Raw genomic sequence first — 12,132 nt, forward strand, 5'->3', positions numbered from 1 at the left:
CCTTGGGTACAAGCACCGCACCAGGCTGCTGGGCCAGGAGCAAAACCGCCCAGACTGCTTGCTGCAGTTGAGAGATTAGCACTCGGGGTAGCTCTGAGCATGGCGCACGAGTGGCTTAATTCACTTAGCCTTAATAAAGAGCTTTCGTACAGGTGGGCGCAGGCAGACAGGGCGTGTTTGCTCTGAGGAGGGGGACCTGAAACATTCCTCCACCCCCAGTACACAGCAGAGAGGCTGGGCCTGAAACAGATTGGACAGCTGGGAAATTGAGGCACACAGGGAGTTGAGCCTAGGTCCTCAGGTAGCATCCTAACCCCTGGGCCATGCTTCCCATTCACGCTGGCTGCCTGTGTCTGTACAGTAGAGGTGACCCACAGTCACCATCAAGCTGGGCTGGCTCTGAAGGGTAGAAGGTCTGACCCTGCTCCGTTATGCCCGTGGGAATTGGGAGGAACTCTGCTCATGCAGGTGAACTTTAGGGCCGTGACTCCTGATTTACGCCACTCCGAGTGAGAGCAGATTCAGGCCCAGTGGTGTAAAATGGGGAGTGGGATCAGAGCCACGCTGGCCTTCTTTGATGTCTAATGTCCCACCAGCCTTCTCCAAAGAAGGAGCCGTTAACAATCATTTAATCAACCACCCCCACCCCACCCTTATCAAGCAAGGACCTGCTGGAGGCTCGTCCCCCGCACTATACCTCCGTGCTTCGGCACCATGAATGAAACGTTGCTGGAGAGCATCTCTCAGCCATAAGCGCTGCCCTGGGTCTGTCAAAAGCTTGTGCTTCATTTCCTTGAAATGCAGCTTGTCATCTCTCCCCGGGCTGGAGGATCCATTGCCCTGAGCATAGGCTCTGCCAGGAAATCACGTCCCTGGGTAGAACTCTCTGGCCTCAGCATGAAGATTCCCTCTTTACTTTGAAGACCGGAGGGGGCAAAAGAGGAGATTTGATCTGTCAGATTTGCTGTTCCCCAGTAAATCGGAGCGACTCTCGTTTGCTGAGCTGTCACCGGTTCGTGTCTGGCGGAGATGACTGTCAGCGGCTGTGAGTTTCGGTGTTTCCATCAGTGCCGCTTTGCAGCGATTACTCCTTCGTGTTCTCGGCTCAGACGGGCCTGGCGGTGAGATCTCGCTCTGCGACAGGGGAGAATGGCTGCTAGAATGGGCCTCATTTCCTCTCTGCACCATTTCCCAGTTACACTGGAGTTCTTCTTCCCCGGCCAGCCAGCGTGCTGTGAAGGCTCCTACTTCCTCAGGCAGGGAAATGGCCAGGTGAAGGTCTGAAACCCACCAGGGGGGATTTGTCACAGCAAGAAAGCCGCTGCTCCTGCAGCTTAAAAAGGAGTTAGCCTCAAACTGCCAGGAGCGTGTTTGATATTGCGGGGAGGTGCTTGGGCAACAGGCATTAATTAGCTGGGTTCTCCTCCCTGCCGCTGTGCAGATCGCGGCCCCAGTGCATCCAGCCGGCAGCCAGAGACCGACGTCTGCAGGTGGAGAAGGGGAGCTGAGGCAACAGCAGAAGGCAGAGGTCTTGTAGGCAGCGTGGATCTCCGATAGCATATGGTCTGCGCAACTCGTTCTCTTGAACTCAGTGGGGCTGCTTCTGTGGCCTGGAGCCCCTGAGGCTTTTCAGAGCTGGGGTCAAGTCCCTGCCCTGCCCTAGACGCCAGTGGTTTTGGGGCAGGTTGCTCAGGGACAGGTTTTTAACGGTGTTTAGGTACCTGAAATGCAGGTTGGCACCCAGCGAGCTTTTCCAAAGTACTTAAAACACCTCAGTTTCCCATCTGTACAGCAGCCCTGCCGCACAGGGCTGTGTGAGGGTAAATCCATTACAGACCAAACTAAATGGGCCATATAAGCACCATCGATAGTGTCAAGCCGTCTGGAAGTGACTCACCAGCCTGACCACCACGCTCAGGGCAGGCTGTTAAGAACCAGGCACAATCCCCAGATTGGCTGAGTTCTGTACTTAACCTTCACCGCCGAGTTACCAAGTGTAAACTCCTCTGGCGCTTAACATGGAGTCACAGGCAGTCCCCTAGGGCGCCCCAGTCTGTCTCGCCACGCAGGTGAGCCTCCCTTGTGATAGATGGTCCCTTACACCAAGGATCACAGGAATATTCAGGTTATTCCCTGTCCCAGCAGACCAGTCACTTACTCCAGGTCAGTTGCACATTCTATCTCACACCAAAGCAAGTGCTTGTAGCCAATCTTATGATATTTATTATCTCATAAATCCTAATGATTTATTAACTAGGAAAAGGAAAGAAGAGTTATTTACAAGGTTAAAACAGGAAAAGACACACACATATGGGAGATGCAGTCTTAAATTTCAAAAGGTAATAGAAGCTTCTATAATAAGCAAGCTCTATATGTCCTTTAGGGCTAACCCAGGCTAAGCACTGGGAATCTTTTGCTTATGCCTAGTAATCTTGGCCCCCCAGAGTCCAAGCAGCATAAAGATCCAGTTCTGCCCTGTTCGCGGCTTTGATATCCTTCCCCCAGTCTACTTGGAGCTGCAATGTTTGCCGATGGGAGGCGTTCACTTGCAAGACTTATCTTCCCTGGCATAGGGAAAGAGTAAACAACAACAGCCTTGTGTCCTCTTTAATGGCCCACTTTAGTCCGTCTGGCATCGGTGGGCCTTCTTTGTCGGGCAGGACATGAGCCCTTCTGTTGAGACCACACATCCCACTCGTTCGCGTCTCTCTCCTGCCTGGTGATTGACCCAGTCCCAGAGCCGTACAATACAGACTTGCAGCATGGGATGCGGATGTTATACGTGAGATTAACGCCAGCGGCCACTCGCGAGCGTTCGATAACACTCTTATCACTCTGGTACCCAGTTAGCAATGCCAGCCCTCAGCTGAGCCGGCCTGAGTCCAGCTCGGTATATGTCAGCGCCCTGGGCCTGGGCTGCCAGCGTCACAGAGAGCTATCAGGGCTGTGTTTGTAGGATCCAGGGCTGTATTTGAGGAAGTCCCACAGAACCTCTGGGGGGGAAGGGAGTGTTGTTACCGTTTAATGAGGCATTATGGGGTGAAAGGACTTGCTCAAGGTGATAGACTGTTTCAAGCCGGAAGCGGAGCAGGGATTAGAAGCCGGGCCTGTGCTTGGAGCCATTACTTCTGCTGCAGGGCCTGACTACCCCTTTCTCTCCCTGCTCCGAGACCCTGAGTCGACTGTCCTACTGGCTGGGCCCCAGCCCTCGCGACCAGGGACTGGACATTTCCAGGCACGAAGTGTCACTGCCATGTCTCCCGCATTGGCTCAGCCCAGCCTGTAGCTCTCAGGGGGATTAATATGGAAATAGACCTTTCAGACTAATTAACAGCCGTGGAAATGAGAGCAGCCATCCAGCCTAGGGAACCTGGGAGCTGCTTGAAATGCCGGCTGTAGCTTTGTGTTACCATTTCCTTTCAGAGCTGCAGCGTTTCAGCCGACCAGGGGACGGGAGGTGGGCGGGTTGGCTGCCGTCTCAATCCAGACCCGGTCTCTGGGGATCGGTAGCCGTATTTCAAACCTGCACCCCCTGAATCCCAACTTCCAGGGAGGTCCCCAGCTCAGGAAAGCGCTGACAGTCAACGAGACCTATGCAGGTCCTGACGTGCTGCCCTGAGGCATGCCCCTCGAGCCTGAGGTCAGATGACCAGGAATTGTTCTGAAAGTCCCGGCTTCTAAATTGGATGCTGTCATGGGGTTTGGTTTGTTTGATTCGTTCACAGCAAAAAAAAAGAAAAAAAAAAACAATCTCAACTGGCCATGGGTAAACTGAGGCAGGAAATTAGAAGGTTTCTAACCATCAGAGGGAGGTTCCGGAGCAGCCCCCCAGAGGTGTGGCAGAGTGTGACAGGTGTACTGTTAATTCCATAGGGTTTAAAACTTCCCTGCCTGTCCGGATGCTGTGAAATGCTCTGGGTGGGTACAGCGCCGCTGCCCTGCTGTCTGATGCACCGAGTACCCCCAGGTACAGAGCCCCTGCCCTGCTGCCGGATGCACTGAGTACCCCCGGGTACAGAGCCCCTGCCCTGCTGCCGGATGCACCGGGCACCTGCGGGTAAAGTGCCCCTGCCCTGCTGCCGGATGCACCGGGCACCCCCGGGTACAGTGCCCCTGCCCTGCTGCCGGATGCACCGGGCACCCCCTGGGTACAGTGCCCCTGCCCTGCTGCCGGATGCACCGAGTACCCCCCGTGTACAGTGCCCCTGCCCTGCTGCCAAATGACTGGGCACCCCCGGGTACAGTGCCCCTGCCCTGCTGCCGGATGCACCGGGCACCCCCTGGGTACAGTGCCCCTGCCCTGCTGCCGGATGCACCGAGTACCCCCCCGGGTACAGTGCCCCTGCCCTGCTGCCAAATGACTGGGCACCCCCGGGTACAGTGCCCCTGCCCTGCTGCCGGATGCACCGGGCACCCCCGGGTACAGTGCCCCTGCCCTGCTGCCGGATGCACCGGGCACCCCCGGGTACAGTGCCCCTGCCCTGCTGCCGGATGCACCGGGCACCCCCGGGTACAGTGCCCCTGCCCTGCTGCCGGATGCACTGAGTACCCCCAGGTACAGTGCCCCTGCCCTGCTGCCGGATGCACCGGGCACCCCCCGGGTACAGTGCCCCTGCCCTGCTGCCGGATGCACCGAGTACCCCCCGGGTACAGTGCCCCTGCCCTGCTGCCAGATGCACCGGGCACCCCCGGGTACAGTGCCCCTGCCCTGCTGCCGGATGCACCGGGCACCCCCGGGTACAGTGCCCCTGCCCTGCTGCCGGATGCACCGAGTACCCCCGGGTACAGTGCCCCTGCCCTGCTGCCAGATGCACCGGGCACCCCCGGGTACAGAGCCCCTGCCCTGCTGCCGGATGCACCGAGTACCCCCGGGTACAGAGCCCCTGCCCTGCTGCCGGATGCACCGAGTACCCCCCGGGTACAGTGCCCCTGCCCTGCTGCCGGATGCACCGGGCACCCCGGGTACAGAGCCCCTGCCCTGCTGCCGGATGCACCGAGTACCCCCAGGTACAGAGCCCCTGCCCTGCTGCCGGATGCACCGAGTACCCCCCGGGTACAGTGCCCCTGCCCTGCTGCCGGATGCACCGAGTACCCCTGGGTACAGAGCCCCTGCCCTGCTGCCGGATGCACTGAGTACCCCCCGGGTACAGTGCCCCTGCCCTGCTGCCGGATGCATTGAGTACCCCCGGGTACAGAGCCCCTGCCCTGCTGCCGGATGCACCGGGCACCCCCGGGTACAGAGCCCCTGCCCTGCTGCCGGATGCACCGAGTACCCCCCGGGTACAGTGCCCCTGCCCTGCTGCCGGATGCACCGAGTACCCCCGGGTACAGAGCTCCTGCCCTGCTGCCGGATGCACCGGGCACCCCCCGGGTACAGAGCCCCTGCCCTGCTGCCGGATGCACCGGGCACCCCCCGGGTACAGTGCCCCTGCCCTGCTGCCAAATGACTGGGCACCCCCGGGTACAGAGCCCCTGCCCTGCTGCTGGATGCACCGAGTACCCCCCGGGTACAGTGCCCCTGCCCTGCTGCCGGATGCACCGGGCACCCCCGGGTACAGAGCCCCTGCCCTGCTGCCGGATGCACTGAGTACCCCCTAGGTACAGGGCCCCACAGCAGATTTCCATAGGCTGAATCCTGGCTGAATCCAGCTGCCCCCCATGTTGTGTCTCTGGGTGCATCCCAGTGCCGCAGGAGGAAGCCAGTTCCCCCAGTGAGACAAACCCCCAGCAAGCTGCACGTACAGCCAGCCAAACAACAGGAGGGGAGACTTAATTGCAAAGTTCGTTAGTGGCTGAGAAGATCATTAGAGGCCCAATCACACAGCAATGCTGGGAGCTTAGGGTACTAGGTTCCTGCTCCAGTGCATGGTGAGCTGAGGATTCGTGCGGTTTGGGGCTGGTGTGGGGGCTTTCTGTGGGCACCCTGGCCCTCCGCCCTGTGCCACGCAGTGCCGTGTCTCCCCACACAGGAACGAGCGGGGACGGGTGGCATTTGTGCTTCACAGCTGCACCCGGAGAGCAGCCTGGGCAGCGGCCATTCCAAAGGCTTTGAGCGCGGGCTCGCGTGGGAGCTGTGCTCAGCTTGTGTGAGGCTGGGGGTGCCCCATGCCACCTCCCGCGCCCTCCTCCCTCCCCCAGATCAGACCCCACCTGCGGCTCCCTCGTCACAGCATGGGAGCGCCTCGCCCCACTGGTAGAAACTGCCCTCGCCGCACCCCGGGACGGGTGATCTCCATTGTACAGCCGAGGCACAGGGGGACGAACTGAAGTGTCCAAAGGTCACACAGAGGGCGAGTGTCTGGGCCAGGAGTTGAACCCCGATCTCCGGGTCCCCGTCCGGTGCTGTGTCCGCTAGGCTCCTTCCTACCCGGAGTCAGAAGATAGTCTCGCTCAGAGAGAAGAGAGGCGATGCCCATGTGTATGCAGGGCTGATGGCCTGTTCGAGCCCTGAGACGTGTGTCCCTGTGACTGAGTGCAGTGCTTTCTTCCCCCTAGGAGCATGTGTATATCTACCTGCTGGACGGAGAAGCCAGGCTGACCTGCGACGACCCTCCCCACGAGCTGCCTCCCGAGGGAAAGATCAGGTAAGCCCCAGCGGTGGTTATGCGCAGCCGCCCTGTCTATGTCCCATAGCCGCGCAAAAGAATCCCCTTGCTCGGGCTCAGCTGCACTGCGCCCCTCAGGAACTAGCTATCGACGAGACCAGATTTTCACCCTATTTTGCGGGACTTGCATGTGGGTCTCCTGTGTGCCAGGCTGGCCACCTACCTACCCGGCTATAGAGACTCAGCATTTTCCTGAAGACCAAAATGTCCCAGGCTTGGTCCAAGCCCCGCAGGTGAACTTGGGGGACATGTTTGAGCCAAGTCATTTCAGCTGCTTTTTGTGGGGGAAAAGGGAGGGTCAAAGCCCTTGGTTCTGTATTTTTCGGTTGAACGTTCTGGGCTTCTTTTGAGGCACCAGAATTCGGACACTCTCTTAAAAACGTCAGCGATTCTTATTAGGCCAGTATAGTCTGGTCTGATTATTTTAGGAGGACTTTAAAAAAATGAGTTTGCGGTGTTGGGATTTTCTGATTAAAGTAAGAGGCTGGTGTAACTTTAACGATGATTGAAGGGAGGAACTCCAAACTTGGCTGCTTTTGTAGCCCTTGCTGCAGCAGGAAAAAAACCTCCAGTGTGAAAAAAATGAATTCAGGACTGGGGAAGTTCTGACCCTGCGAAAGCAGCATGGTTATACACAGCTGTGTGCTTTTCAGTGCTTTCTAATGGCGAGGGGAATTAACCGATGGAGCAACTTATCTAGGGACATGATGGATTTGTTGTCACTTGACATCTTTAAGTCAAGACTGGGCACCTTGCTGAAAGCGATGCTCTAGCTCAAACAGAAGTTATGGGCTTGATACAAAGTTTACTGGTGAGGTTCTCTGCTCTGTGCTATGCAAGAGATCAGACAACTGGCTGTCATGGTCCTGGCTGTATCTATGTATCCAATGGGACAGGGATTTGTTTCTGTCTTTATGTAACGAGGCTTGTCCCATTGGGCAGTCCATTGCTGCGTGGCCCCAGGCGAGAGATGCGGGAGTGTGGCAGGAATTTCTAAAGCTCTTTTGAAAATGTTCTGTGTGCCCTGATCACCACCCTCTATTGGGTAGAATCAGCACTGTTCAGCAGTGTGTCATAGGCCCGATACTGTTGCCAGCTACTGAAGGTTCCCCTGTGGCTGAGGGCTGGGTTTCTTTCTGAGCAGGAGGATCTGGATTCTAGCCTTGCTGCTGTTTTGTACCTCCAGTAAGAAATGACGCAAAGTGGAGCAATAAGCATGGAATCCCCGGTGGCCCTGGGTTTGTTACAATATATTCTCGCTTCCTCTAGTTATTCGGTTCTCCGGGGTATGAGAATAAATCACTGGCATTTCTTCTTGACTCTCATCCGCTGCAGAACTACTGCGGCCTGGGCTGGCGTTCGTTAGGAAGGAGCCGGCTTGCTGAGTAGACCATTAACCAGAGATCAATGGAGTTGGTACAAAGCTTCGTTCAGTCATTTGAGTTCCTCTCTCTGCAGCATGAAATCACTTGCTAGCCGGTCAAATGGAGCAGCGGCGGGGAAGCGGGGGGCAGATTTACAAACACAGCACTTTGCTTTCCCGTTTGCCTGTCTCCGGGAATGGTTTTACATCTGTACGGGAATTTACAGCTAATGGGAGTGAAGGCTGAGGCAGCCCTAGAGGGACAGTGAGGGAGCACTGTACAAACTTCCCGCACGGCTCTGGCAGTGCATCTCAGTCCTGGTCTTCAGTTCCACCCTCTGCTATTCCAGTCCTGGCCAAACACCTGGGCCCGATTAACAGCTGTTTGCTAATCCACTGCCTCACGCAGGATTCCTGTTCTGTGGGTCCTTTTAAATGTTTTCAAGTGCTGGCAGCCCTTAGTAATTCTGTGGCTCCCAGCACCTGGGTATCTGAACAGCACTCAAACTCTGTGAAGTCAGTCAGTGGCCCTGTTCTCCCCATTTTAACAGATGGGGAAATTGAGGTATGGAGAGGGGAAGTGACTTGCCCAAAGGTCACACGGGGAGTCAGTGGCAGAGCTTGGAATAGAACCCAGTAAGGGGAGAAGAGTTGGCCTTATGTATACAAATATCACTTCACCCATCACTGAAATGCAACCGCCTCTGGGGTGCAGTGTGGCAGCTGACTCACCTGGAAGGGGAAGACCGTCCTCTGTAGGGAAGAATTGTTTTTTTCCATTCGTTCATTAGCCCTGCTAAAGATCTCTGCCTCACAGACATTTTTGAAAAACATTCTAGTACCTGGGTGCACCAGTGATGGGCATCCTAAAACCGCCATGGACAGATGGCTGGATAGGAGTTTCGTTCTGCGCAGGATGAAAGGAGGTGGCATCCTTCATTTTTTATTTATTTGTGTGTAAGGACAATAGCATGAAAACAGGATTATTGTTATTTAGGAATCTTAATCATCTGCTTTTGTGACATCGTTGTCTCCATGGCAACGAATTGTGATGTCAAAACAGAGGATTATGACCTCACTGGTGGGAGAGGGAACTGAAAAGCCCAGGGAATCTTGGTTTCGTGCAACTCCCCCTGCAGTGGAAAAGCAGGCTAGGGAGAGAAGCAGTTAATTCTGCTCTGAGAGCAGCAGGGCTATCTCTGAACACAGCCTGCTTTTCCCATGTGCATCCAGAATTCTCCTGGCAGCGTGTCGGGGAAGCCTGCCACTGCTCTGCTCTGTGAGGCCTTCAGACCCCAGGGCTGACAACCCCACACCTTTCGCTGGCTCTAAAATGTACATCCTCCTGCCCCAAAAGCACAAGCTCCTTCCTCATGCACTAGAGGAGAATCTCCATCAGCTGCCTGCAGTAGAAGATCTATGACACACAGCTGGGCAGTTCCCATTCTATCCAGCAGAGGGCAATGGTGATCTAGATACACTAGCCCATTCATTACAATACTTGTGTAAACCCAACTTTCTCCCCCTCCCCGTGCTTCTTGGCTCCCTGACTCCACTGCTAACTAGGTTTGCTCTTTTCTGCTCTGGGAAAGGAGAGGCTCTGTTAGGCAATAAGCTGAGAGAGAAGGAGGCAGAAATTAAATTGTTCCATTCAGTGACTCAGCGCTCCACCCCTACTTAATTTCTTAGCTGCCGTATATCTCAGTCTGGCACCAGCTCCATGAAACGCTGTCACCATATTAATAAAGCCAGAGGGTTTTATAGCTCTCAGAGTCGCTGGGTTTTAAGCTTGGTTTTCTGGTGCATTCCGGGATGGCTCTAGGGGTGCAGTGATAAATACATTGAGATTGTAAGGCGCTCAGCTGCTAAAGGAATGCGGGCTGCATAAATTCAGCATAAGAGAATGGTAACTGGAGATAAGTACCTCAGGGATGGCAGTTTAATGATAAAAAGAGAAACTATTGCAAGCTCTAACCACTGCTGCAGAATGTCGGCGTTTCCAAAGTAGGAAGCCTTGTTCCTATGCGACGCAGAAGTAGCTGTGGAACTCCCTGTGGTAGGAAATTACTGAGGCAAATAATTAGAATAGCAGCGGATAAGAGAAGAGTCGGAAAGGCTTTCAGTTCTTAGGCCTGAACTACATGCAGATTTTGTACCGATCTAACTATGTCAGCCAGGGAGGTGGTTTTTTTACCGATACCCTTAAACTGCAGGATGCAGTTACCGGGTACACCCTCGTGAGGATGCAGTTACCTGGTACACCCTGTGCTCTCATCCCTCTGCCCGTACCCGTATAATGGGGAGCAAGGGAAGGCGATGTGTTTTGTGCACACATGGTCGGGAGTTCTGTTTGCTGAGACTTCCTCTGGGTGCAGCTCCAGGCTCGGATCCTTGCCTGCCCCACAGCCGCCTCATTCATCCAGGTCGCCCTTCCCCAGCAGGGCCCCTCCATAGCCCCGCACGCTGCAAGCTCCCTCTCGCTGCGAATCCCTCACCGTGGAGAGACTCTGATCCTGTTCTAACCAGGGACTGGCCCGGCAGCCAGCGGGTGTCAGCCTGGCCCTGCTTGACAAACAGGGCCACTACGGATGTTTCTGAGCTGCGGGAAGAAACGAACACGCAGAGGGAGGAGACTGGCAGGGGCTGGCATGGCGCTGGCTCTCCCAAATGCCAATCCGGGAGACTTTTCGTGCCGAACCAACGGCCCCGGAGACTTCTATGGAATAGGAGCCGCAGGAGCAGCAGCAGGCCAAGCGATCCCCGTTGAAGAGCTACAGCCCAGCCCTGGCATGAGGGGAGGAGACCAAACCCAGGCCCCAGTCTACCCTGGGCCTCTCTGCTTAGGAGCATAAACTCAGCCCCAGCTGTGGGCAGATCAATCGGCCCTTTTAGGGCACTGACGCGGGATCAGCATTTTGCTCCTTGCTGGGGACGGGTGCCAGTCAGTGCAGGAGATGGGACACCTCGGATGGAGATAGATCATCGGCCCATCTTGCTCATTGCTCCATGCACAGGAGTGTGCCTGGGACCAATGTCCACGGTGAGCGCTGGACAATGAAAGGGGGGGAGCTTCTGTCTGGTTTGCCCCCGCTGGGGTTGCTAGGGCGGGTTCCACCATTTCACACGCACAACTGGTGCTGCGGCCGTACTTCTGAGCCCTGCTCCGCCCTGCCAGGTTATGGGGGAGCTGTGCCCATGGCCCAGCACGCTGCCCAGTCCCATCTCATTGTTTCCGGGGCTCCCCCCCCGTCTGTGTGTGTCCATCTGCTGTCTCTCAGCTTCCGCTCAGCTGTTTGGGGCAGGGACCATCCATCAGGTGTTTGTATAGCACCCACTGCAATGGGCCCCTGATCCAGGATTTGGGCCCCTGGGTGCTACTCCAATGCAGATAATGATTAGGAATCTCCATGCACTCAGAGCCTGGCGTTCCCAAGGCGCTGAGCAGCGACAACTCCAGCTGCAGCCAACCGCAGCTTTGCAAATCAGGCTCCCAGCCTCATCCTAACAATCCCTAGCTCTTACCTGTCGCTTTTCATCTGCTGCTCTCAGGGCACTTTACAAAGGAGGTGAGTGGCATGACCTCCATTTCACACATGGGGAAACTGAGACACGGAGCATTCAAACAGCAAGACACTGATCGAGCCAGGGTCTTGGCCTTCTCCCAGCTGACCTGGCTTGTCCCAGGTTCCTGGGCAAGGCAGGGAACTCTGCCTTAGTCGTTCTAAAGTCCTGGTCTGGAATATGGAAGGGATCATTCCAGGGTGTTCACTTCCATCACCAGGTCTCGATGGTGCCAGCTATTGTGGGATAGCAAATAAAAGCATGAGGCAGGGAGTCGAGAGACTCCGTCGCTATCACTGCCTCATTCTGTGACCTTGGGCAAGTTCCTCCGCTGATCCGTGCCTCAGTTTCCCTACCTGTAAAATGGGGGTGGTGACACCGACCTGCCTTCGTAACGTGCTGCAGGATCTAGGCATGGGAAGCGCTGGATGTAATTGTTAGTCTCCTATGCAGGCTGAATTTCCTCTGTATTTAAAAACATAATGGATTGCTGAACTGATTAAATTGGAGATCCGGAGCAGCGACCTGGCTGCTGATCCTTGTGGCTAATGGCCCGTCTGCTGCGTCATTGGGAGCCGGTCACCTGGATGTTCCCACTCTGGG

At 55.9% G+C, this 12,132-nt stretch overlaps 1 protein-coding gene across 1 annotated transcript in view; it reads left to right on the forward strand.

The window, feature by feature from the left end:
• The window catches only part of PDE2A (phosphodiesterase 2A), a 365,874-nt gene that overhangs the window by 250,559 nt on the left and 103,183 nt on the right, over positions 1 to 12,132 (forward strand). The window contains exon 4 of the mRNA XM_077841678.1: positions 6,496 to 6,584. Within this exon, the coding sequence (XP_077697804.1) occupies positions 6,496 to 6,584 (89 nt within the window). The remainder of the gene's footprint in view (positions 1 to 6,495; positions 6,585 to 12,132) is intronic.

This window comes from Eretmochelys imbricata, chromosome 1 (genome assembly GCF_965152235.1).
Source record: "Eretmochelys imbricata isolate rEreImb1 chromosome 1, rEreImb1.hap1, whole genome shotgun sequence".
Lineage (NCBI taxonomy): Eukaryota > Metazoa > Chordata > Testudines > Cheloniidae > Eretmochelys > Eretmochelys imbricata.